At 40.4% G+C, this 27,507-nt stretch overlaps 3 protein-coding genes across 4 annotated transcripts; all 3 read left to right on the forward strand.

The window, feature by feature from the left end:
• The first annotated feature begins 2,367 nt into the window (after nucleotides 1-2,367).
• LOC133421968 (protein NLRC3-like) lies at nucleotides 2,368-4,762 on the forward strand. Of its 2 annotated transcripts, none has more exons than XM_061711786.1 (2): nucleotides 2,368-3,707; nucleotides 4,431-4,762. In XM_061711786.1, the coding sequence occupies exons 1-2, from the start codon at nucleotides 2,395-2,397 to the stop codon at nucleotides 4,639-4,641; spliced, it is 1,524 nt and encodes a 507-aa protein (XP_061567770.1). In that variant the 5' UTR covers nucleotides 2,368-2,394; the 3' UTR covers nucleotides 4,642-4,762. The 2 variants fall into 2 exon arrangements, with proteins under 2 accessions (XP_061567770.1, XP_061567772.1); XM_061711788.1 differs by having other exon boundaries at nucleotides 2,368-3,702; nucleotides 4,431-4,552.
• A 40-nt stretch (nucleotides 4,763-4,802) lies between these two features.
• Nucleotides 4,803-6,348, forward strand: LOC133422564 (stonustoxin subunit beta-like). The gene is made up of 3 exons (XM_061712583.1): nucleotides 4,803-4,973; nucleotides 5,654-5,700; nucleotides 5,828-6,348. The coding sequence occupies exons 1-3, from the start codon at nucleotides 4,813-4,815 to the stop codon at nucleotides 6,346-6,348; spliced, it is 729 nt and encodes a 242-aa protein (XP_061568567.1). The 5' UTR covers nucleotides 4,803-4,812.
• An 8,914-nt stretch (nucleotides 6,349-15,262) lies between these two features.
• On the forward strand, nucleotides 15,263-16,062 carry hoatz (HOATZ cilia and flagella associated protein). Its single transcript, XM_061712423.1, is given in 2 exon segments — nucleotides 15,263-15,771; nucleotides 15,774-16,062. Coding segments are annotated over 2 exon segments (486 nt in total). The 5' UTR covers nucleotides 15,263-15,338; the 3' UTR covers nucleotides 15,827-16,062.
• Nucleotides 16,063-27,507: the final 11,445 nt, after the last annotated feature.

The following is a 27,507-nucleotide window of genomic DNA, read 5'->3' on the forward strand; positions in this document are numbered from 1 at the left end:
ATAGCAGGATCAGCTGATCTGTGTGCAACACCAGTGATGTGTGTGTTTCCTCTGCAGATGAAGGTGTGTGTGTGAGCTGATGTGGACGTGAATTCAGCAGAATGGACCAGTGTGAGGACGGAGAGGAGGGAGTCCCTCCCTCTAAAACCTCTCTGTGTGGGGAACATGACAGTCGGAGCAAAGCTCATAGGTGAGATGAGAATCTCTAACTGTCCCTGACTCTTCTGCATGTCAGAGCTCAAGATTCACATCACCAAACATCATTATTACAGGAATCAACCTGGACCTGGACCTGGACCTGGACCTGGACCTGGACCTGGACCTGAACCTGAACCTGAACCTGAACCTGAACCTGAACCTGAACCCGGACCTGAACCCAGCTGTGTGTCCTTGAAGAGCGACCGATCAAAACAGCTTTTAATTGAATTTAAACGAGACCAACGTTCTGCTGTAAATAGGTGAGTATATCAAAATGCGGCCGATGAGTTATGTTTAATACTTTTTAAATAGACTAAACATCTTTATAACTTATTTTTCATATAAATAGAATATGTACATTTTGAACTGTTGTCTTCTATCAGGGTCCATCAGAAAAGAGACTCTCTTGAACATGAACCCAGCTGTTTGTCCTTGAAGAGTGACATGTCAAATGACTTGTTTATTGACTTTAAAGGAGACCAACATTCTTCTTCAGAGAGGTGAGATGTATTTAAACACATTAAATGTATTTAAATCAGTCCTCATGTTAGGAAATGTCCACATGTTTCTACCTGAGTAGATCGTGTAGTCCTGGACCCCTGTGGTCCTCCATCACCTGATGGTGATCTGAGCTTCCTCCTCATAGATCTTCATTTTCCTGTCAGGAGCTTTTTCCTCTGGTTGACACATCTGGAGGTCTTACCTTCCAGAGGACTGATCCTGATGATGATCCAGAGTTCATCAGCTGCTTTATGTCTCCATCAGTTGCCCTTTTTCTTGATCTCGTAACTTTTCTCGGAGCAGAACTGGATCTTGTGAATGTGTGAATGAGCAGAGCTCTCACTGAGGTCACATGTTCTCGGTGGATCAGCAGGACTAGTAAACATTCACCACCACCAGTCCTCTGATGGACTGTCCTCATCCAAACAGGACTTCATGGACCTTCAGCTGCTGTTTGTCTCTGTGAGGACAGACATGATGTGAGCTAATTCTTGGTTCCTCCACAGAGTGGACCAGCAGATCTCAGAGCCTCCCGGCGGTCCGTCTGTCCAGCAGCATCAGACCCAGCTGGACTCCATCTTTCAGGTATGTACATGGACAACAACTGCTTCTCCATCTGTTCTGTTGATGTTTGTCTCCATGCTGGTCTCTGGACACCAGTGGACTGTCAGTCTGTCCAACATGGGTCTGATGTTTGTCTCCATGCTGGTCTCTGGAGACCAGTGGACTGTCAGTCTGTCCAACATGGGTCTGATGTTTGTCTCCGTGGTTTCAGTCTGATTGTGTCTTTCATGTGGTCTTCTGTTCCAGCTGCTGGAGGACAACATTGTCATGTTTGGGAAGAACGAGCTGAAGAAGATCCAGAGGGGTCTGAGTCCAGATTACCCAGAATCCCTAGAGCATCTGTTGGACGGTGAGGATGAAGAGCAGAGGAGGAGCAGCAGAGAGGCGTTTGTGAAGATCACAGTGAACTTCCTGAGGAGAATGAAGCAGGAGGAGCTGGCTGAACGTCTGCAGACCAGTAAGAGGATTTCTCTGAACATTTAACCTGCTGGCTAAATGACCCAGAATGCCTCCGGAGATGAACAACATTCACAGATTAGCCACAGCATTCGCCCCAACATGAAAGTTGATCAGTGTCGGTTCAAATCCTGATTCTTCAGGAGAATTAAGTTGAACTTTATAAAGCACTAATTGGCTTCTTTTTTCCACTTTTATTAAGGTTCTTTTGCTGCAGTTTGTAAAAAGCAGCTGAAGTCTAAGCTGAAGAAGAAGTACCGGTGTGTGTTTGAGGGGATTGTTAAAGCAGGAAACCCAACCCTTCTGAAGCAGATCTACACAGAGCTCTACATCACAGAGGGAGGGACTGGAGAGGTCAACGATGAACATGAAGTCAGACAGATTGAAGCAGCATCCAGGAAACCAGACAGAGCAGAAACAACCATCAGACAGGAAGACATCTTTAAATTCCCACCTGGAAGAGATGAACCAATCAGAACAGTGATGACCAAGGGAGTGGCCGGCATCGGCAAAACAGTCCTAACACAGAAGTTCACTCTGGACTGGGCTGAAGGCAGAACCAACCAGGACATCCAGTTCCTGCTTCCATTCACCTTCAGAGAGCTGAATGTGCTGAAAGATAGAAAGTTCAGCTTGGTGGAACTAGTTCATCGATTCTTCTCTGAAACCAGAGAAATGTGCAGCTTTGAAAAGTTCCAGGTCGTGTTCATCTTTGACGGTCTGGATGAGTGTCGACTTCCTCTGGACTTCCACAACAATGAGGTCCTGACTGATGTTACAGAGTCCACCTCAGTGGACGTGCTGCTGACAAACCTCATCAGGGGGAACCTGCTTCCTTCTGCTCGTCTCTGGATCACCACACGACCCGCAGCAGCCAATCAGATCCCTCCTTACTGTGTTTCCATGGTGACAGAGGTCAGAGGGTTCACTGACCCACAGAAGGAGGACTACTTCAGGAAGAGGTTCAGAGAAGAGGAGCAGACCAGCAGGATCATCTCCCACATCAAGACATCACGAAGCCTCCACATCATGTGCCACATCCCAGTCTTCTGCTGGATCACTGCTACGGTCCTGGAGAACGTCCTGGAAACCAGAGAGGGAGGGGAGCTGCCCAAGACCCTGACTGAGATGTACATCCACTTCCTTGTGGTCCAGGCCAAACTGAAGAAGGTCAAGTATGATGGAGGAGCTGAGACGGATCCACACTGGAGTCCAGAGAGCAGGAAGATGGTGGAGTCTCTGGGAAAACTGGCTTTTGAGCAGCTGCAGAAAGGAAACCTGATCTTCTATGAACCAGACCTGAGAGAGTGTGGCATCGATGTCAGAGAGGCTTCAGTGTACTCAGGAGTGTTCACCCAGATCTTTAGAGAGGAGAGCAGCCTGTACCAGGACCAGGTCTTCTGCTTCATCCATCTGAGTGTTCAGGAGTTTCTGGCTGCTCTTCATGTCCGTCTGACCTTCATCAAGTCTGGAGTCAACCTGCTGGAGGAACAAAGAAACACCTCCAGATGGTATAAAACAAGAGCTGTGACTGATCTCCATCAGAGTGCTGTGGACAAGGCCTTACAGAGTCCTAACGGACACCTGGACTTGTTCCTCCGCTTCCTCTTGGGTCTTTCACTAGAGACCAATCAGACTCTCCTACGAGGTCTGTTGAAACCAAAACAAAGAAGTTCACAGAACAATCAGGAAACAGTTAAATACATCAAGAAGAAGATCAGTGAGGATCTGTCTGCAGAGAGAAGCATCAACCTGTTCCACTGTCTGAATGAACTGAACGATCGTTCTCTGGTGGAGGAGGTCCAACAGTCCCTGAGGTCAGGACGTCTCTCCACAGGTAAACTGTCTCCTGCTCAGTGGTCGGCTCTGGGCTTCATCTTACTGTCATCAGAAGAAGATCTGGAGGTGTTTGACCTGAAGAAATACTCAGCTTCAGAGCAGGCTCTACGGAGGCTGCTGCCGGTGGTCAAAGCCTCCAAGAAAGTTGTGTAAGGACGAACACGGACACATCTGTTTTAGTTACAATCACATGTTGTGTTCTTGGAGTAAACCAGTTAAATTCACTGTTCAACTAAGTTCAGGTTCATGTGGGACCAGTTCTCATCAATGATTAATCTCAGGAAACTTTACATGTAGAGAAGATAAATGCAGCAATCACTAGGATCAATACTTATTATTAGTTGAAATAATCAGCATTTATTGATATTATATCATTTATTTCTTTGTTAAATGACATAGTCAACTTTTAAAGGAGCTGTCTGTAAGAAATGGCCAAAACTGGTACTGCAGTCACTTTCAAAATATTGTTGAGCGGCGTGTACCCTCCCCCTCCTCCCCCCGACCAGAGGTTGCCAGGTAGGCTGCAGAATGCAGCAGGAACGTAGGCTGCCATGGCTGCGATAATTAGAGCCGAGCTGGCAACCCGGATGCCGAAACAATACTGACTTGGTGATTGGGAGATAGGTGGAGGGTGGAGCTTCAGGCCAAAACAAAAAATGACAACATAAACATCAGTTGAGGGCTGCAACTCCTCTTTTTAAACTGGAATATCCTGGCTTGAGTGCTGTTGTCAGTGACATAAGTATTTGAAATTAACATGATTTTTAAATGTCTGTTGACATATCGGGGTCATTTTATGATTCGTTTTATTATTGCTCTTACATACAGCTCCTTTAAATAACCTTATTATTTCACTTTAATCTCCTCTGCAGGTTGAGTGACTGTAACCTCTCAGAGGACATCTGTCCACTTCTGTCCTCAGTTCTCAGCTCTCAGTCCTCCAGTCTGACAGAACTGGACCTGAGTAACAACCACCTGCAAGATTCAGGACTGAAGAAGCTGTGTCCTGGACTGGAGAGTCCACACTGTCACCTGGAGTCTCTCAGGTCAGAATCCCCCAAGTGTTCAACTGTGGACCGTTAGAACTGTGGTTGATATTGAAAGATTGTTGATGTGTTTCTGCTGATCCTCTGACTTTTCCTTCAGCACCATCATCAGGTGAACACGAGGACAGAGTCAGCTTTAGTCTCAGAGCAGTTCTCTCAGAGTCTCTGCATGTGTGTTGTGTTGTGTGTTTGCAGGCTGTCAGGCTGTATGATCTCAGAAGAAGGTTGTGCTTCTCTGGTCTCAGCTCTGACCTCCAACCCCTCCCACCTGAGAGAGCTGGACCTGAGCTACAACCATCCAGGAAAATCAGCAGTGAAGCTTCTGTCTGCTGGACTGAAGGATCCCGGCTGGAGACTAGACACTCTCAGGTATGAAGACAAAAGGACATCAGTGTGCTGGACTCTTCATCGTGTTGTTGTGGACATCATATTTGTGGCTCTCTGGATTTTGTTGTGGTCATTTTTATTAATTGCAAGAGTACAAAACAGATACCTGCACCCGACATGTGGATGCTAGTCCTTGTAGAGGAAGTTCTACATTACAAAAGAGATGTGATCCTTTCATCTGCATTTACATGTTTTATATCCCCCCTCTTCCCATCCTGTTCATTACGGCCTTTTGTTACAAACCATATAATGTCTGACTTTTTCCATGACACTTTGAGCAGATGGAGCTGCTGCAGCTCATCTGGTGCTGCAGCAGAGCTGATAGATGCACTTCACAACTCTGAGCCGTTCTTGACCCAGTAAACATCCCAGAACCACAGCAGGGTGGTTTTCAGGCCCATCACAGCACAATAACAGCTGCACCTTCACTCATCCATGACATGGTCTCCTCCTGCTCCTGATTCATCAAAGATGAAATCAGATGAAAAGAATGTGTTGAAACTGTGCTGGAAGGTGACGACCACAGAACAGACTTCAGAGATGCTGCATTCAAGTGCATCTGTCCAAGTGTTGGACTGTTCCTTCATCAGTGTGTGAGAGCCATGTAATGTCCATGTTTGCTGAAAGAGACTGTGCTGGTCTGACCCCCCTCCTCCTTTCAGGGTGGAGCCTGCTGGACAACGATGGTTGACACCAGGTCCGTGGCAGTGTAAGTCTGTTTTTATTTCATTCACACATTCAACCATCTTCACACGTCATCACTCATTCACAAGTCCATCAATGATCAATGACAGATCAATAATAACTGCAGCTGGGTTGTTTGTTCTCTCCATCAGATTCCTGTCAACTCAACATCGACACAAACACGGTCCACAATCGCATCAAACTGTCTGACAACAACAGGAAGATGACACGTGTGAAGGAGGATCAGTCGTATCCTGATCATCCAGACAGGTTTGATTTCTGGGAGCAGCTTCTGTGTAGAGAAGTTCTGACGGGTTGCTGTTACTGGGAGGTCCAGTGGAGAAGAAGAGTTTCTGTATCAGTGAGTTACAGAAGAATCAGCAGGAAAGGAGACTCTGATGACTGTGTGTTTGGATTGAATGATCATTCCTGGAGTCTGGACTGTTCTGATGATGGTTACTCTGTCTGGCACAATAACAGAAAAACATATTCCACCTCTTCCTCAGTCTCTGACAGAGTAGCAGTGTATGTGGACGTTCCTGCTGGAACTCTGTCCTTCTACAGCGTTTCCTCTGACGGACTGATCCTCCTCCACACCTTCAACACCACATTCACTGAACCTCTCTATCCTGGGTTCATGATCTGTCCTGGTTCTTCAGTGTTTCTGTGTTGAGTTCAGTCTCAAGAGTCTCTGATAGTTGAGTCTGTACATGTCTGTCTCTGTTTCCACCAGAACACCTGAATCACATGTTGCTGAAACTGTTCTGAATGATTCCTTGGAAACTTCTTCCTCTTCCGGTCCTTTAAAGGTGAAGCTGCCATTATTCCAGGATCCACATGTTGTTCTTCTGTCTGTTTCCAGTCAGAGCTTCACAGTGAACACCAGCATGTTGTTTCTCTGCAGCTCAGTTCAGCTCAGATCATTCAGTTCATGTCAGCTGCAGGTAGTTTGCTGCACATGTGACCAACTGTGATGTCAGAGAGGAATCACTGAGCTGCAATCAGCCAAGATGAAGTTACAACCTGCTGACAGATCTGAGCAAAAGGTTGCTGTGTCTTTATTAACACCCACTTCCTGTTCCAACCATGATGTCACTACTTGACTGTCAGGTTTCTTTAATGGTAAAGTGTTTGTTTATGTGTGAGCTCTCACCAAGATGAATAAGATGATCCATCCATCATCTACAACTGCTTCTTCATGTTCAGGGTCCCAGGGGTTGGCCTTGTTGATTTTACACTGTACTAAGAAGGGCTACTTTTTGAATAAAATTCCCCTTTGATGACAATATTTGATATTCACTCATTAAAAGTGCTGCCTCAACATTTCCTCACAATAATTATCAAATTGATTAATCATGCTAGGAAGAATATTTCAACACGAAACATTTTTTATTTATATTTATTTATTAATATATATTATGTAATTGTATTATATTAATACATTAATAATATTTGTAATACTATACATGTAATAATATACATTAATTAATATATTATATTAATACATATTATATTAATATTCGCATCATTGCCCCGGGGCATGATGGGAGGCCCAGAGCATCATGGGAGGTGACTCAACTGCGCATGCTCTATGGGCCCGATAACGCGGAAGTAAACCCGGAAGTCAGGAACTTTTTCAGCGTATGCGCTGAGTGAGCAAATTGCATTCAAATGAATGGGCGGCAATTTTCGATGTCCCATCCAGTTTTTATTAATACATCCACGGTAAGAACCAGCCCCCCAGTCTCGCACTCAGAAGGCACGCCGATTTTTTCCAGTGGCCAGCCGCGGTACTGCAACAAAAAATCCCATGGGGCCCAGAAAGCTTTTTTCCCATAGACCGCAATAGTAAAAAAGAAGCCTCTAAAACTGTTCACAGGACACCTCCAGCTGTAATCACCGTTAATTACTAATGTTTGTATTCTATATTTTTAAGTCATGGACTTTATATCCGTCAAAAATGTTTTATAACGGCCAGAAAAGTCAAAGAAAAGTCTCTTTCTGGGCGTGACGTCACGGCCATGTCGGTGCCATTGATGTTGCCCCGGGGCATGATGGGAGGCCCCAGAGCATCATGGGAGGTGACTCAACTGCGCATGCTCTATGGGCCCCTTAACGCGGACGTAAACCCGGAAGTCAGGAACTCAGCAAATTGCATTGAAATGAATGGGCGGCCATTTTCGATGTTCCATCCAGTTAATATTATAGATCCATGGTAAGAACCTTGGACCTTGCTGTGCAACAAAGGGAGCTGGTTCAGATATTAGAGAGTTATTAATGATTGTCTCACAATCGTTATAAATAATTAATAATGATATAATTAATCAAAACGGGGCACCACCTGACTCATCAGGAAATAATAACCAAACAGGAAAATCAGTCTCAAAGTAGCTGTTATTCTATGCGTACCAGCCTGGTGCCAGGGGTGGCGCTATAGAATCACAGTGAAGGAAGGATTCCGAGCACAGGCCTTTGGAACCAGCAAATGTAACAAATATGTATAAAATAAACACAACTTCTCTCATTCAAATGAATCAGAAATTATTTACACAAGTGTTAAAAGATAGTGAAACAACACTTTGGATAAAGTTCTGATAGCTAAACAACCATAAACAACAACTAAATAAACATTAAACACAAACTTCTGATTATATACGTGTGTGTCAGTGCGTGTGTGTCGTTTGTGTGTCACGATGGCTGTTCATACACGTGGTGTGGCAAAAGAAAGAGCTGAGTCCACGTAGGACTGGGCGATATATCGAGATTTTAATATATATCGATATATTTTCAAACGCGATATGGTATGAGACAATATCGTTTATATCGATTATTAAAAAAAAATTATTATTTTTTTTTTTACGATTTTGATATAGCTTATTTTGGGACAAATTGACTTGAATGTTTTATTTGAGATTTGCACAAATGTTTTGTTATTTGCACAACTGTCAACCTCAGTGGAAAAGTCTACTAGTTACTGTCTACATTGTATTAATTGCACAGGGTATTTTAATTTAATTGTTATGCAGGAAAGGGATATTTGTTTTATTTTATTCAAGAAGCATTTTTATTCTATATATGCAGGCAGTTTATTTTTATTTCATTTGTTTTATGCATTTTGATATTGTGCAGACCTCTGTTAATAAAGGAACCTGTGTGACATTTGGCACGAGGCATTGTATTAAAACTGACTGTTTTTTTAAGGGTTTGCCTCAGAAAAAAATGAAGCTAACAGAGATGCTATGCTATAATGCTTTGGGGGAAACCCCAATTATGGCACAGAAAAAATATCCATATATATCGAGTATCGCCATTCAGCTAGAAAATATCGAGATATGACTTTTGGTCCATATCGCCCAGCCCTAAGTCCACGTCATCTCTGCTCCCGTCATCCTGCTGCTGTTGCTGATGATGAAGATGAGGAAGAGGTCAGGGTCAGAGGGCATCTCCATGGAAACACAGGAGAGTCCTGGAGCAGACACCTGAATTTTGAAAACGCGGTTCCAGAGGTTGTGAGCATCAGATCTGGACTGAAGGACTTAAGTGTTCTCCCACTTGATGGCAGTATGAGTTCTGTTCTGTAAGTTAACCACATCCTGATGGAAAGTCGTCCCTCTGAAGTTCTTCATTATTGATCTGTTCTGTAGTTTCTAGAAGATCCACATGTAGATCTGGAGGACGGTATTCTGCCATCAGGAACTATTGGTACTATGTGTAATAATTGATGGAGGGTAATGTTCTGATCTCTGAAGACCACCTAGAGACAACTTCTACTGTAATACACGCTTTATAGATTAAATTACATTTTATTGAATTTGTAAGATGCTTATACTTGTCTAAATGTTATTCTTGATGAATTAATTCACTAAGAATTGTGATTATTATTGATTAATGTAGAAACATAAACAGGTTTACGGTTCATTTTGATTCTCTCCATTGCGTCAATGTTCAGATGAAGTCCAGCGGCTCAAATACACTGAATCTGGAAAAGTTTGCAACGCTAAAAAAGACTGGATTTATTTTTATTTTGAAGGAGTCTCCATTTTGTCTAAATCTGTTATTATTACATGCATTTATTACATTCAACATGAACTGAAAGTGTGGGGTTTTATACTTAGATGGGTTCATTTAGAATAAGTTAAAGTACATCACAGAAAAACATAATATTTAACCCAATTACCAAAATATACCTTAAACTAACTTCACTGCGGTCATGGACAACAACATGAGCTTCATTTGTCACAAGTCACCAGCAGAGGAGGATTAAGGTAGTCATGGGCCCCTAGGCTATTTTTTCTCTGGGGCCCCCCTTATGCATCATGTTCTCCCAGAAAAAAATAATTTTGTGCCATGTGTAACAGTGCACATGGCAGTAGCACTCATTTACTATAACAGCCTTTAGTTGTAACAAAAATACTACAGAAAGCCATTTAAAGTAAATCTGCAAGCTCTGTGTGTGTGTGTGTGTGTGTGTGTGTGTGTGTGTGTGTGTGTGTGTGTGTGTGTGTGTGTGTGTGTGTGTGTGTGTGTGTGTGTGTGTGTGTGTGTGTGTGTGTGTGTGTGCGTGTGCGTGTGTGTGTGGCAGCAGTGTAACAGAACTGCAGCCCAGTAAATAAACACAACTTACTTTCACAGGGCTCTCTTTCTTGTTTTCCTGGATGAAAAGTCTTTGATGAGGCTGGTAAAATCCAGTTTTCTAAGAATATCATTCTCAATGCTCATCAAACACAGGTGATTGAGTCTGTTTTGGCCCATTGTGGATCTCAGTTTATTCTTTACAAGTCCAAATTTTGAAAATGAACGCTCCCCACTGGCATTGGTAACAGGTAAAGTCTGTTGCTCCGAACCTGTCACGGCCCGACTGCTCACAGTCCGGTTCAGTTGCCTCATCTGCTTGTTTTTTCTTCTTCTATGTCTGTGTGTCAACCACCAGACTTAAAATACCCTGTTAGCTTTGGAATCTTCATTAATAATTGCTTGTCCCTTTTTTCTTTCTCCCCCTGCGCTTGTTTCTGAGCGCCACTGAGTTTCTTGTCGGACATTTTGCCGCTGTAAAGCCTGATTTATGGTTCCGCGTTAAAACGACTCAGAACCTCCTACGCCGTAAGGTACGCGCCGACATGCGCCGTACGGTGTGCGCCGCCGCGTACCCCTACGCCGTAGGCTCTGCGTTGGTGTAACGCGGAACCATAAATCAGCCTTTAGATTGACAGGCAACAGCATTGTAACGGAAGAACGACAAATGTAGCCTATTTACATTAAAAAAAAAAAAGTCTGACCAATCCAAGGGCCCCTCCACACGTGGGGCCCCTAGGCTGCAGCCTAGGGAAGCCTGTGCATTAATCCCCGCATGGTCACCAGACTTCTCCTCGTTGTTTTGAAATGGTTGTGCAGTTATTTAGAGAACAGACAACAGTATGTACAGTTTGCTGGTAATTAATCTGTGTGCAGGAAAATTGAGTGTGGTGTTCCCCAAGGCTCGGTCCTTGGACCTAAGCTTTTTATTTTATATGTTAATGACATATGTGAGGTGTCAAAAATATTACAATTTGTTTTGTTTGCGGACGACACAAATCTTTTTAGTCCAGGAGACAATTTGAAAATGTTGACGGACAGCATTGAAAAAGAAATGGTTAAATTGAAAAAATGGTTTGATAAGAATAAGTTATCAATTAATTTTAAAAAAACTAAGTTCATGGTATTTTCTAAACAGAAAGGGGATGAAAAGGTGTCTTTGTGTATTGATGGATCTGCTATTGAAAGAGTGTATAAGTTTAGATTTTTGGGTGTAATTATAGATGAAAACCTCACATGGAAATCTCAGGTAAATTATGTTAAAACTAAAGTATCAAAGAATATTTTTGTTTTGAACAAAGTGAAACATGTTTTAGATTATAAGACAATGCGAATTTTGTATTGCTCACTTATTTTGCCTTATTTTAGTTATTGTGCCAAAGTTTGGGGGAATACATATACAACAAATATCAAGCCTTTGTTTATTTTACAGAAGAGAGCAGTACGGATCATACATGAAAAGGAGGCAAGAGAACACACCAATGGACTCTTTATCAATGCAGGATTAATTAAACTTAAAGATATTGTTGAGAATATTGCCTGAAAATATACAACGTTTTTTTGTGCTTAATTCAGAAAATAAGGACCATAGGAGAAAATTAGATTTTAAACATCCGTTTGCATGAACTACTTTAAAACAAATGTGTATTTCAGTATGTGGTGTAAAATTATGTAACTCCTTAACAATTGATTTAAAGGATTGTAAAAATATTCACCAGTTCAAGAAATTGTATAAAGACAACATAATCAGACAATATGAATTTAACGGGTAAAATATCTTTTTATTTTTATCTATTATTGTGTATGTTTTATTATTATTATTATTTTTTTGTTTTTTTTTAATTTTTTTTGGTATTATATAAGCAGCGACTGTTGAACAGACGGACAGACCATCTTTATATGTATTGTTTTATTTTTTTTGAGAAAGGGGCTTGTAATATAAGGCTTTGTTCTTCTTGCCCCTTTTCGATCATGGAATGGAACATGTATGTGAACTACCATTTCCATGATACGGAATAAATAAATAAATTCAATTGAATTGAATTGAATATAGCGAGGTCAGATAACATATACTTGTTCTTTTTTCAATAAGTATAATTTGCTGTTTTTAACACTCCCCCATAGTTTGAATGGCTGGAGAGCCAAACTGTAGAGGGGCTATTAAACAGGCTACTTAGTGAAGAAACCAGTGTACATGATTTATTATGATATTGTAAAAAAAAATATAAAATGCTCAGCTTTAGTGGATGTCTTCAGTTTTAAGTATTTTAGAATCTACAAGAGGAAGAAAAATAGAAAAACAACCAGGATAAAATTGTAAATAAAATGGTCAGCAGTACGATTCTTTCTTTTCAGTTTCAATAAATCACTAAGGACTGATGTGACATCACACTTTGACTAGACCTTAAAAAAAAATAAAAAATTGTTCAGTCCCAAAATACCCTGACCAGTTCTCACAAGCACTGGAGGTGCTTGATTAATTGTAGTAGTTTGTTGACTTACATTATAGAAGAAATGTCCCCACTTGAACTGTGTAAAACGACCTGAGTCCACTGTTTACTGGCTCATAATGACACAATGTTCATAATGAAGTTCCCTCTTAGATAGTATGAAGCGACAATCACACTCCAGCATGGATTCATTTTTTTTTTTTTTTTGAAAAATATTTGTATTAAATTTTTCACAAAACAAAACAGCTCAGACACGACAAAGAAAAAAATGCATTCAGGCGCAAGGAGTATTAAAATAAAAATATATAAATAAAATGGGTAACAATGGGCATAGCAATGGTTTCCTGCAGACTCTTATTTTGGCGTTTGTTTTCCGAGCGAAACCGGAAGCAGCAGTTTAACCGAGAGAGACCGTTCTGGGGTCGCCATGGCAACGCATTTGCAGCAGAGCAGAGGCATCGCTTGTATGTATTTCATATTTGTTTTAACTAAGTGAACTTATAAGTCTTTTAAGTTATAAGTTGATTGTTGATTTTTATGTTATAAAAACGAAGTTAGAAGGCTAAAAATAACGTAGAATTGTTGGAAAATATGGATGCTATTTTTGGTTCAGGGAAATGTTAGTGTTACCATTCATTTAAGCTTAGTAATTTACATAGTAACTAATGTTCATGGAAACTAAGTGGTTTAACTGATTACATTATTTGGTTGTTTTTCTCCTAGTTTCACTCTCTTCATCTCTTTTTATCATTTAAATGAGGATTCATGTTCGTTCTTCATGTTCATGAATATAAGAGAGTTTAGCTGACTGTTGACTAGTTGGCATTAACACACCTCAGCGAGGACAGTACAATTATTATTATTATTAGGGCCAGAGCACTTACAGTGCGAAGGCCCTATTGTATCTGTAGGAACTCTTTTTTTTTTCCTCGTTTTTATATTTCCGCCTTTTTGCCCCCCAAAAGTCTATATATATATATATATATATATATATATATATATATATATATATATATATATATATATGTATATATAAATATATACATACATACATATATATATATATATATATATATATATATATATATATATATATATATATATATATATATATATATATATATATATATATATATATATATATATATATATATATATATTAAGCCTTTATCTGTTATCATTTTGATGATTGAATTGTTTATTGATTTCACAAAATATTCAAATTTTATATTTATATATATTTTTTATATTTTAATATTCAGAGATTTTTTATTTGGGATTTTCATAAACTGTGAGCCATAATCATCAAAATTATAATAAATAAAGGCTTGGAATATCTCACTTTGCATGTAGTGGGAAATAATATATTTAATATATTTTTTTCCACCTTAGTTGAATTTACTAAAACGAATGAAGTGACATGACATCAATAAATAACAGAGCGTACCAACACATGTTGCTGTCTTTAATATATCCTGTCCTTTATTTTGTTCATTACTGTTAGTTTGTTGTTCTTGTGTGTGACAGACGTGCATGGGACAATTGTGAAATACAGAATAAACTGTGTTCCGTATTGGTTCAATACTGAACGCAAATTTTAATTCCCAATTCTGTATTTCAAGGGACAGGTGGCAAGCCTGGTTTTACGTACATGCAGGAAAATCGGTACACACCTGTATCATGTCACAACTTAAAGAAAAGTCTCTTGGCGCCATGGCCAAAACCAAACAGGAAGTCGGCCATTTTGAATTAATCGTGTAATTTTGCCGCAATGTATGCCATTCCTTCGGCAGTTAATACGGCCCGAACCGTAACGTGCACCCAGGTGTGTTATACATCAAAATGTGCGTCTCCGTCCTGCGACGACACACATTACTTTTCTCAGTCAAAAGCGTTACCGTGGCGACGCTAGACGCCAAAAAGCGCGCCCACCCTTCATCTGATTGGTCCATATGTGATAGTTCCTACTTTCTGCCATAACTTTTGAATGGTTTCACATAGAGAGTCGTGGGTGGTGTCATCGGACTCGTTTTTGAGTCCTTGAACATAATTGGTGCAAATTAGCCCCGCCCCTTCATCTGATTGGTCAATATCTGATAGTTCCTACTTTCTGCCATAACTTTTGAACGAGTTGTGATAAAGACATGTGGGTGGTGTCATCGGACTCGGTATTGAGTACTTGACCTTCATTGGCCTGAATTAGCCCCGCCCCTTCTTCTGATTGGTCGATATGTGATAGTTCCTATTTTCTGCCATAACTTTTAAATGGTTTCACATAGAGAGTCGTGGCTGGTTTCATCCGCTAAATGTCCAGGTCTGAAGAATCTACATGCAAGTCATACCAGCGCTTCTACTGCAGCCTGAACGTGCACAAGGGTGCGAGGGCCCCTTCATCGCTGCTTGCAGCTTTAATTATTATTATTATCGTGCTTTTCTTGGAGGAAGATGGTTGGAGATTAAGCTGGACATTTTGAATTTGTTGAGACATGTTCTGAATATTCATTCCAGTCTGGTGCTTTTATTTTGAAAAGTTTCCATGGCGACGCTAAAAACACGGTATGAAATCTTCTAACTTCCGCAGTCTTGCCGCTGGTTTTAATTAATATTATTAATATTTGACTGGTTTCTCCTGAAAAGCAGCATGAGCGAATTTCCGGAGGAGGTTCTGGCGGAGGACTCCCGGGGCCTCCTGACGTTCGAGGGCTCCGCCCCGGAGGACGTGTCCCACGCCCGGCAGCTGTGGAGCTCCACGCGCCTGCAGCCGCCGCTGGAGCCCCGCCTGGTGTTGGTGGAGCCCTGCCAGAGGCTGGCGGTGGCCCCCGGGGGCCCCGCCGCCAGTGGTGCCCCCTGGAGTCCTGCCGGGGGTCCCGCCAGGGGTCCCGTCTGGGATCCCGCCTGGGATCCCGCCATGGGCCCCGCCGCGGGCCCCGCGGGGCCCCAGCACGAGCGGCACCGGTACCAGGCCCTGGCGGAGCAGAGGAGGGAGACCTTGGCCCGGCTGGAGAGGAGCCGGCAGCGGCGGGTCCAGCAGGAGCTGCTGTCCGACGGGCTCCGACACAAACCCCAGGTTCGCCAGACCCGGATGAAAACTCTGAAGAGGAAAAGGAGCTGGTCAGACGCCTCCAGTAGCTAATCGATTAAAAAAAAAATACAGAATACATTTGTACTGCTAAATGTTTATTTTTCACATGGACGTGTTTTTGTTTCCACTTATCAGAAATGTTGTATTTAAATAACTGCGATGCTTCTGGCAGGGGCGCCTCCAAAAATGTTTCCTAGGGGGGGCCAGAGGGGGCCACTTAAATTCTTGGGGTGGAACCAAAACTAAAAGCCATCATTACAGGACTTTATTATACTGTTGTAGTATACAGGCTCAGAAATACTTTTTTTTTTTTTTTTCACTTTCTAACTTGTCTGCATATATATTAATGCTTAATACCATGTTGGTAAAACCTCATGAGTGAAAATGACAAATTAAAATAAAATGTAAATGTTTCACTTGAATACAATCAATGTGTATATTAACTGAAAATATTTAAAATAAATAAATGTGCTTTAATTCCCTTTTGTGTTTTCATTTAGGCTTTATTATAGGAATGACATACATAGGAATTACACAGCATTTCAGTGTCAACAAAGATGGAACTATTATTGGTTTATTGGTTTATTGTTGGCTTTATCTCGAGCAACAACATATCACCATCAAATTAAAAGCGTCAAAATATCAAAAAAAGCTAAAAAATGTAACAGTCTCGTCCAGAAATAAAGAACAACAGCAAAATAATGTGTTGGAGAAGGAACAGGATGAAGCAGAACGCTTATTTAGTCCTGTCCCTTCCTCACAATATCATATCATATGCCATAGAAAATATAAAAATGAAAATAAAATAAAATAAGAAAAGAAAAGAAAGAAAAAACTAAATAATAACAAAAATAAATAAATACAACACAAACAATTAATAAACAAAGATCAAGGAATAATTAAACTATCCTAAAACTAGAACTAGCAGATTCTGAGCACATAGTTGTAGTTTGCAAGTGGTTGACAGGTAAATATTTTAGTTTCTTGTAAATCTGTCTTAATATGTAAGATACTGGACCTCGGTTGGGCTGATGGGACAGCGGCGGAAAATGTCCCTTATTTTTAAATCCAAAATTTGACAGGTCTGGGCTCGGGGGACGTCAGAGGTCAGAGGTCAGAGGTCAGAGGTCAGGGCTGCAGGTCTGGGATCATGGGGTCGTGAAGCGGGCCGGACATGATTTTTAGGTTCCAGACTGTAAATATGTTTATTTCTGCTACAAAGCTGCACATTTGTACGGAAGAGTATTAAGGCCAGGCAGGAGAAAAGCAAAATATATATTTTAGAGGAGGAAGATTTTTTTTTTATTATGCACTTCCAGAAAAAAGTCGAAATGTTGAGAAAAAAGTTCCGAATACAAGAAATGGTTTTATGATATTGATTTGAAACACATATCACACATATGCAGTTGCATAACTTCAGAAACGTACCCTTAACGTTCCACTCCAAGGATGTAAGATAGTTAGTTAGTTACGGCTGCTGCTGCAGAGGTGTCAGTTGCTCTAACTGGATTTGATGGACCAGAGGAGACATTTCAACTTTATTCTCGAAATTTTGACTCTATTCACGAAATTTCGACTTTATTCACGAAATTTCGTCTTTATTCTTGAAATTGTATTTCAACATTAATCTCGACATTTTGACTTTTTTTATCGACATTTCGACTTTTTTATCGACATTTCGACTTTTTTCTCGAAGTGCACAATAAAAAAAAATCTTCCCCTCTCAAATATTTTTTCTCCTGCATGGCCCTAATACTCTTCCGTACATTTGAACCCGGAGTTGGAGCCGGTCTTCCTTTCTGGAGTTGGCCCCCTCCGGTGGTCAGGCGAGGAACTGCAGCATTTCTTACTACTTACTACTTTCTATCTTTATAGTTATGGATTTATTCCAGCTTCCTTTAGATAAATGATCCCCATAAAGTGCTCTGTGTTGCATCCTGGAGGCAGGAAGTGCTCCGGCCGACGCCTCACGACGGCCTCGTGGCGTCTGAAGCCTCAGCCTCCAGGAGAAGTTCACCACCGTTAGCTCAGAGCAGCGATACGTCTGGATATTCAAATCCTGAATGTCTGGCGGAGACGGCGCCGCCATAAAAGGACGAGAGACGAAGTAAGAGCGGCTCCGGAACTGATCATGTGACCTCCGACCCCCGGAGGGATCCAGGACCTGGACTCTCAGGCCACGTTTCCACATAGCCGGGTATTTACAAAAACTGATATTTCCCCCTCTACGTTTTGAAAAATAGCATCATTTACACTAACCCGCATAAATACGCTGTTAAGGTGCTATGAGCAGCCAAACCTACAGGGGGCAGTGTAACGAAAAGATAAAATCATGCTAGCCAATCAGAATCCTGGAAAAAAACATCAACAAATGACACGAGTAACTTCCAGTTACTTCCAAGATGAACGAGAGTCTTTGGTTTGGAGTCACAGAGAAGTGAAGTTACTTTTAAGTGTGACTTTAGAATATAAAACAGGTAAAATACAAGAAAATATTGGCGGTGGCCAAACAAATTGTAAAAATAGGTCGCACACATGACGCTGCACTGCAAAAACTCAAAATCTTACCAGGAATATTTGTCTTATTTCTAGTTAAAATGTCTCATTTTTAGTCAAAAAATCTCATCACCAGATAAATAACTTTTTGAAACATTGAATGAAACATGAAACATTTTAACTAGAAATAAGACAAATATTGTTGTTAAGATTTTGAGTTTTTGCAGTGTGGTGACGTTTCTGTTGCATAATGTGACGTTCTGAAGCCAAATGTCCGTTTCTCTCTGTTTACAAGCAAACGTGAAGACAGAGTTTTTGGAAATCTCCACTTTGGCCAGAGTTTTCAGAAATGATTGTTTTTGGTGACTTTGAGCTTCGTTTTCGTGTAAACGAACGGCCAAAACGCATGAAAACACCACCGTTTTTGCTACGTGTAAACGGGGCCTCAGCGTCTCCTGAGCTCAGCAGGAGTTATGATCTTAAGTGGAGCATTTAAAATCTACAGCATGATCCACATCTCTGTTACTCTCTATCTTATTTATTTACATACTGGATAAGAGTTTTGAATAACTGTTGGTTTCTCTCAGCCTGATGATGTCACTGCAGCAGGTCTGTTTCCATAAATGTTCCCTTTTTCCTCAGAAACAAACTTAGTTGTTACAGAAAATGCCCTCTTTTTGTGTCTTCAGCAGTGTTGGGCAAGTTACATCCAAAATATAATACATTATATATTACTAGTTACTGTCATTTGAAAGTAATTAGTTACATTACAATATTACTATATCTGAATTGTAATGCGTTACACTACTTGTGTATTACTTTTGAGTTACTTTCAACAAAATAGCAAAAAAAGATAAATCTTGTCCCACTGGCAGATTTTTCTACTTATTTCAAGTGAAAATTTACTTGAAACAGGTGAAAATTGTCAAATAAGTTATTTTTCTGGTGTTATTTTTCTGGTGATGACTCTAAATGTTGAAATAGCAGTAAAACCACATTCATTGATGAAATGACATAAGGGATGGAAAGGAGGGATGGCAGTTTTACAGGGGGGATGATTTGGACCGTTTTTATTTCAGGGGGGATGATTTGGACCGTTTTTATTTCAGGGATGATTTGGACCGTTTTTATTTCAGGGGGGGATGATTTGGACTGTTTTTATTTCAGGGGGGATGATTTGGACCGTTTTTATTTCAGGGGAGATGATTTGGACCGTTTTTATTTTAGGGGGGATGATTTGGACCGTTTTTATTTTAGGGGGGATGATTTGGACCGTTTTTATTTCAGGGGGGGATGATTTGGACCGTTTTTATTTTAGGGGGGATTATTTGGACCGTTTTTATTTCAGGGGGGATGATTTGGACCGTTTTAATTTCAGGGGGGGTGCCATCACATCACCCCTCATCCCCCCTCAACTCGAATACTGCTCACACGGAACTCAGAACTTCTTCATAAATAACTCCCAGAGAGAAAAAAAACACCAGCAAGCTAACAAACAAACCAATAAAGCTCTCAGAGTTAACAAAACGAACCAGCAATCAACAACTCGCAGCTGTTTTAACCTCTCCTCCTGATGGGCTGCAGGTGTGGTTTAAGGCTGATTTATGGTTCCGCGTTACACCAACGCAGGCCATACGCCGTGGGTTACGCGAACTACTGCGTACCCTACGGCGAAAGCTCTGCGTCGATTTAACGCGGAACCATAAATCCGCTCTCACAGCGCGACTGGCTGTGAGCCCGGCTCGTGCAGCTCCTCGCCGACTCCGCGCTCATATATATTTAATAAATGTATAAAGCCCATATATTAATAAAGCCTCACTTGGCCGGGCCCTAACGCTGAGACCATGGTAGATTTAAGTTACACGCGGACACGCCGCACTGTTGACTTTTCCCTGCCGGCTCTGCTCACTGAACAGTCCCCACACAAACAGTGTCCAGCGGCGCTACGTTCCGCCGCGCCGCGTTCCCAACGCTTTTTTCTGTTGTCGGGATGTCTCGCGGACGCGGTGTTGGTGAATTCTTTAAAAAACAACAGCTAAACGGGTTAAAATGTGTTGTAACGCGCGTTACTTAGATTGTAACGAGTAAAATATTACCGAAAATTTATTAGTAATGCGTTATATTACTGCGTTACAGCAAATAGTAATACATTACTGTAATTGCGTTACTTTTGTAACGCGTTACCCCCAACACTGGTCTTCAGCCTGTTCTTTAAAGGTAACCAACATTCTTTGTCCTTTATTTCATTTCATTCATTAAAAGAAAAACAAAACAGTTCAATATCATTTCAACAATCTCTTTCCTTGAATGAAAGGGAACAGAAAGAAGACGAAGCTTATTTTATCTGTCCCTTTTTCCTAAGAAATCAAATTTCAATTAATGTAATAATAAAAAAAACAAAAAAACAAATGACAAATTATGCAATTAAAAAAAAAACTATTTCCAATAAACGTAATTTAAAAAAAAAAAAAAAAAAAAACTAAACCAAAACTACAACAAAGTTATAAAATAACACAAACTAGCTGTCCTCAAACACAGATAGTCGTATTCTTTTCTCTTTTGATTCAAAGAAAAAATATATGACAATGGTGCTAAAAAGAGAGAAAAAAAAGAAAACCCACCTAACTTAATAATTATCATGATATTTCTTTATCAAACTGGCTTTTCTTATTCTTTTAAATGTAATGTTTGATTTGCATTCTTTGGCTTCTGTATCCAGAGTGTTGCATAAACTGACACATTTTACAGAAACACAACATTCCATTCATTTTTTCCTGAATTTAGTTTTTTTAAAGATCTCTGTTCTGTTCTGCTCTGTTCCTTTTCTCAGAAACAACTTTGTTGTTACAGAAAATCTCCTCTTTGTGTCTTCAGCCTGATCTTTAAAGGTTGCCACCATCACTTCTGTCTCATCCTCTGCAAGAGACGGCAGAACAAACCGAACCAGAAGTGGATTCAATCGACATTCATGCCTCATGACTTCTGAAATTAAAACACCTTAAAGAGTCTAAAACACCTATGGTGTGAAGTTTAGCCAGAAGATCGCTAACTTTAAGCAAACTATTAACATAAAAGAATTCAAATAGTCTAGATGGAAAGGGGGGTCCACGCGCACCCCCCGGATTTTTTTATGCCACCTGATTTTTTTTAATCCTTTAAATGTCTAGTTTCAGAATTTGGTCAGTGCCAAGATCAACTAATGTCTGAAAGGCTTCGTTTTCACACTTAATTGCATCTAACTCCAGACCAGAAAATTGAAATTTGAGATTGGCAAAGTAGCATATCCTATCATACATACAAGCCACAGAGACTAATAAACACATTTATTTTTGCTGCAACCACCGAGCAACGACCAAAACAACCTAGCAACCACCTAACAACCACTTTTAAGACCCTAACTACCCTAGCAACCACCCTAGCAACCACCCTAGCAACCACACCTAAAAGAACTTAAAACCTCCTTGGTCTAGAAGGAAAATGGGTTTCAAGGGTAACCCCTATTATTTATGTCCTCTACTTTTTGTTATCATCAAAGTGTCTTCTTTCAGAATTTGTCAGGTGCCAACCTGAAATCATCTCCCAAAGGCTTTATTTTTTATCCTTGTACTGCGAACCCCGACCAGAAAACTCTAAACACCGACATAGTATGTGGTGCAACTTTTGTCCTAAACAACTTACAGAGACAAATTAATACATTGTCCAAGCCAACTCTGATAGGCCATCACGTAGCAACCACCTTTAAGACCCTAGCAACCACCCTAGCAACCACCCTAGCAACCGCCTCTGTAAATTGTTTAGGACAAAAGTTACACCACATTGTAGAGACAAATGAATATATTTACCCAGGCAACTCTGTTAAAATGAACACAATAAAATAATTGTTTATTACATTTGACTACACACTGACTGTTTAAAACAAAAATCGTAAATAAAAAGGCAAAAAATGTGTGTAGGATGCAGTTAACTTGTGACTAATCGTCAAATTCGCCATCACTGAGGAGATATTCTATCTCTATTTCTTCCATTTCTAAGTCTTCATCATTCTTATACTCGTTGTCCTCTTCATCACCAGATATATACATATGTGTGTATATATATATATATATACACACACCAGACAGCAATAGCTCCAAGCTTGATGTAATCAAGAGCACCAGGATGGGTGAGTTGAATATTTGTGAGAAAGGCCTCAAACCAGGTCAGGTACCTATGGAAAATGAATCGTTTAAAGATCAACTTAGTAAGCAATTACAAGTTTGTCACTTATTTTTACATTAAGTAATAAAAGAATAAGTTAAAATAGATTATTAATAGATTACCTGGAGTAATTGTGGCCATCATACGTGAAGAAGAGATCCGCCATGGTGCCATTACAGTGATGGAAGAGCTCGAAGTTGTTGGTTTTCACAGCAACATCCATCATGAAGACCAGCCTCGCATGATCCATCACGGAGAGCCAGAACATTCCTGCTTTACCCAGATGTCCTCTGCGTACCTGGTCTTGGTATTGTTGGTACTGACCGATCAGGTTTAGGAGTGAGGGATCCTTCAGAGTGGTGTCAAGGTTCTCCGAAGAGCAGCAGTGGATGAGGTTGATTAGGGTCTCATGTGGGATGTCTGGCTTCTCGTCATCTAGGAAGACATCGAAGAGCAGCCGTTCAAGTGCTTCTGTGACTGCCTTCAGACTAAAGAGAGCCTTGGCATATGATTTCCCACTTAGGATGTGTTTCAGGCAACCACTGGTTGGAAAATGGAAATCTACTATCGACTTCTACACGCCCATCGACCAGCCTATAACAGACAACGCAGTGGTGTATGAGATCCTCAAGAGGTCTGAGGCAGCAACCGAGGATGTTGGACAGCCATACACGATCAACACATTTGACCTAGAAGTGGTGATGAAGGCCTGTCCTATAGTATGGAAATATGAGGAGGAATTCAGTAGGCATGTCGTCCTTAGTGGCAAGTTCCATACAGCCATGAATTACAAGGGCAGGCTCACTGGCCATAAGTGTCTTGGAGCTGGCTATGCAGAGATCCTCATTGAGGCAGGCCTCGCAACCAGTGGTTGCCTGAAACACATCCTAAGTGGGAAATCATATGCCCAGGCTCTCTTTAGTCTGAAGGCAGTCACAGAAGCACTTGAACGGCCGCTCTTCGATGTCTTCCTAGATGACGAGAAGCCAGACATCCCACATGAGACCCTAATCAACCTCATCCACTGCTGCTCTTCGGAGAACCTTGACACCACTCTGAAGGATCCCTCACTCCTAAACCTGATCGGTCAGTACCAACAATACCAAGACCAGGTACGCAGAGGACATCTGGGTAAAACAGGAATGTTCTGGCTCTCCGTGATGGATCATGCGAGGCTGGTCTTCATGATGGATGTTGCTGTGAAAACCAACAACTTCGAGCTCTTCCATCACTGTAATGGCACCATGGCGGATCTCTTCTTCACGTATGATGGCCACAATTACTCCAGGTAATCTATTAATAATCTATTTTAACTTATTCTTTTATTACTTAATGTAAAAATAAGTGACAAACTTGTAATTGCTTACTAAGTTGATCTTTAAACGATTCATTTTCCATAAGTACCTGACCTGGTTTGAGGCCTTTCTCACAAATATTCAACTCACCCATCCTGGTGCTCTTGATTACATCAAGCTTGGAGCTATTGCTGTCTGGTGTGTGTATATATATATATATATACACACATATGTATATATCTGGTGATGAAGAGGACAACGAGTATAAGAATGATGAAGACTTAGAAATGGAAGAAATAGAGATAGAATATCTCCTCAGTGATGGCGAATTTGACGATTAGTCACAAGTTAACTGCATCCTACACACATTTTTTGCCTTTTTATTTACGATTTTTGTTTTAAACAGTCAGTGTGTAGTCAAATGTAATAAACAATTATTTTATTGTGTTCATTTTAACAGAGTTGCCTGGGTAAATATATTTATTTGTCTCTACAATGTGGTGTAACTTTTGTCCTAAACAACTTACAGAGGCGGTTGCTAGGGTGGTTGCTAGGGTGGTTGCTAGGGTCTTAAAGGTGGTTGCTACGTGATGGCCTATCAGAGTTGGCTTGGAAAATGTATTAATTTGTCTCTGTAAGTTGTTTAGGACAAAAGTTGCACCACATACTATGTCGGTGTTTAGAGTTTTCTGGTCGGGGTTCGCAGTACAAGGATAAAAAATAAAGCCTTTGGGAGATGATTTCAGGTTGGCACCTGACAAATTCTGAAAGAAGACACTTTGATGATAACAAAAAGTAGAGGACATAAATAATAGGGGTTACCCTTGAAACCCATTTTCCTTCTAGACCAAGGAGGTTTTAAGTTCTTTTAGGTGTGGTTGCTAGGGTGGTTGCTAGGGTGGTTGCTAGGGTAGTTAGGGTCTTAAAAGTGGTTGTTAGGTGGTTGCTAGGTTGTTTTGGTCGTTGCTCGGTGGTTGCAGCAAAAATAAATGTGTTTATTAGTCTCTGTGGCTTGTATGTATGATAGGATATGCTACTTTGCCAATCTCAAATTTCAATTTTCTGGTCTGGAGTTAGATGCAATTAAGTGTGAAAACGAAGCCTTTCAGACATTAGTTGATCTTGGCACTGACCAAATTCTGAAACTAGACATTTAAAGGATTAAAAAAAATCAGGTGGCATAAAAAAATCCGGGGGGTGCGCGTGGACCCCCCTTTCCATCTAGACTAAAATTGTTAGTAAAGAAACATCTCTTGAATAGATATATATAAAACTTATTTAACAGGCTTCACCTGTCAATCACTTGGACCAACGATGGAGTCGTGGTTGAAGCGTAGCAGCAATATTTTTATGTTTATGTATTTTTATGACCTGTTTTAGGTCTTTTTTTTTACAACCAAAAGTGCTTTAGGCTGGTTAGGGGGTACTTGGCTGAAAAAATATTTCACAGGGGGTACATCACTGAAAAAAGGTTGAGGACCACTGCAATAGGGCCTTCGCACTGTAAGTGCTCGGGCCCTAATAAAACTGTAAACTGTGAAGGGCTGAGAGTTAAAACTGGGTCCAGTTTGGCCTTAAAGGGGCCAGTAGGGTCCCGTAGTGTTCCAGTATTACTGGCCCGGAACAGGAAGCCAGGAGGTTGTGACGGATACGGGTGAACTCAATGAACGTGAGCTGAGAAGGAACCCAGGCAGGTCCCATTCAGGGTCCACCAGTAGTGTGATGAAACTTTTATCTTATTAGATTTTGTTGTATTTTATTGTTTTTATTGTTTATTGTTTTTTTTATTGTTCTTATTTATCCTCCTTTTTATCTATTTCTTGTTGTAAAGCACTTCGGCAAGGCAAGGCAAGTTTATTTGTAAAGCACAATTCAACACAAGCTAATTCAAAGTGCTTTACATCAACATTAAAAGCGGTAAGACACAATTAAACAGTAAATAACAAATAAAATGAAATAAAATGATAAGAAATGAGTGAGTGAGTGAGTGAGTGATGTTGTTAAAAAGTAAGGGCAGTAGAGTCCAGCAGGTTCATCTCATTCTTACAATGGCAAGAATTACGTTTCTATACGGTCAAAACGTACAAAGACCGGGTCAAATACAGTATTACAAAAGTAATCTGTGCCGATTCGTGATATATATATTTGGCACAGCGAAGGTCTGTTGGAAAGTGCTGTAAAAATAAAGTTCCTTACATTACACGTGGGAAACAGCGGCAGGGCCTCCCCTGCTGTCAGCCCTGATGTAGTTGGTGTAGTGACCAACATTCGCCACCAGGTGTCAGTAAAAGCTGATTTATGATCCTGGATTTATCAGACACTTTTATCCAGAGCGACTCACAACAGAGGAATAAAAGCACCATAGATCCACCGTAGGTTGTCATCCATCCATCCGTGCATCCATCCATCCATCCATCCATCCATCCATCCATCCATCCATCCATCCATCCATCCATCCATCCATCCATCCATCCATCCATCCATCCATCCATCACTTTATCCATCCATTTTAGAAAAATCTGCCAGTGGAACAAGATTTTTTTGCTGGTAACGAGCAGATAAATCTTGTTCCACTGGCAGATTTTTCTACTTATTTCAAGTGAAAATTTACTTGAAACAGCTGAAAAGTGTCAAATAACAAGTTATTTATCTGGTAATGACTCTTGTTTTAAGTGTAATGAGATTTTTTGACATTTTAACGAGAAATAAGACAAATATTCCTGGTAAGATTTTGGGTTTTTGCAGTGCAGCAGTAAATCCTGTCCGAAGGGATCGGGATGAAACTTGTTAAAGTTTTTCTCTGAACTTGACAAGACTCAGCATGAAGGTGATTAGTTCCCAGAACTCCGCCCCCCGCCGCCGCCGGCCCACAAAAACGCCCGGCATGTTGACGTCTGCAGGCTTCGCTAAGTGAAGCGGAGAGTTTACGATCTTTTCCAGCTCCTTTAATTCAGGCCTAAAAACATTAGTTTACTAAAGCGTACTCTTAAATTAAATACTTACCTGCCCTTACTGTTTAACAACTTGTGCTTTTTATTATTATTTTTTTTAATTATTTTACCTCTTTTCTTATCTTTTTATTTCATTTTATTTGTTATTTAAGCGTACTCTTAAATTAAATACTTGGGATTTTTGAAAACCGGGCAAAGTTATAGCTAAGCTCTGAATGCAGGCATTGTGGCATAGAATTGTCAAATTGGTTTAATTCACCGTACGAATTGTTACAGATTACTTTTGTAATACTGTATTTGACCCGGTCTTTGTACATTTTGACCGTATAGAAACGTACATGTAATTCTTGCCATTGTAACAAGGAGATGTACGGAAGAGTGTTAGGGCCAGGCAGGAGAAAAACAGAAAATATTTTAGAGGATGTTGACAAAAAAGGCAAAATTTGATGACGACGTTATCACTCCAAGGATGTAAGTTAGTTAGTTAGTTAGTTAGTTAGTTAGTTAGTTAGTTAGTTAGTTAGTTAGTTAGTTAGTTAGTTAGTTAGTTAGTTAGTTAGTTAGTTAGTTAGTTAGTTAGTTAGTTAGTTAGTTAGTTAGTTACGGCTGCTGCTGCTTTTATGGGCCAGAAGAGACATTTTGACTTTATTCACGAAATTGTATTTCAACTTTATTCTTGAAATTTCCACTTTATTCACAAAATTTTGACTTTATTCTCGAAATTGTATTTCAACATTAATCTCAACATTTCGACTTTTTTCACGGAATTGTATTTCAACTTTATTCACA

Source organism: Cololabis saira, chromosome 21 (assembly GCF_033807715.1).
Source record: "Cololabis saira isolate AMF1-May2022 chromosome 21, fColSai1.1, whole genome shotgun sequence".
In the NCBI taxonomy this organism is placed as follows: Eukaryota; Metazoa; Chordata; class Actinopteri; order Beloniformes; family Belonidae; genus Cololabis; species Cololabis saira.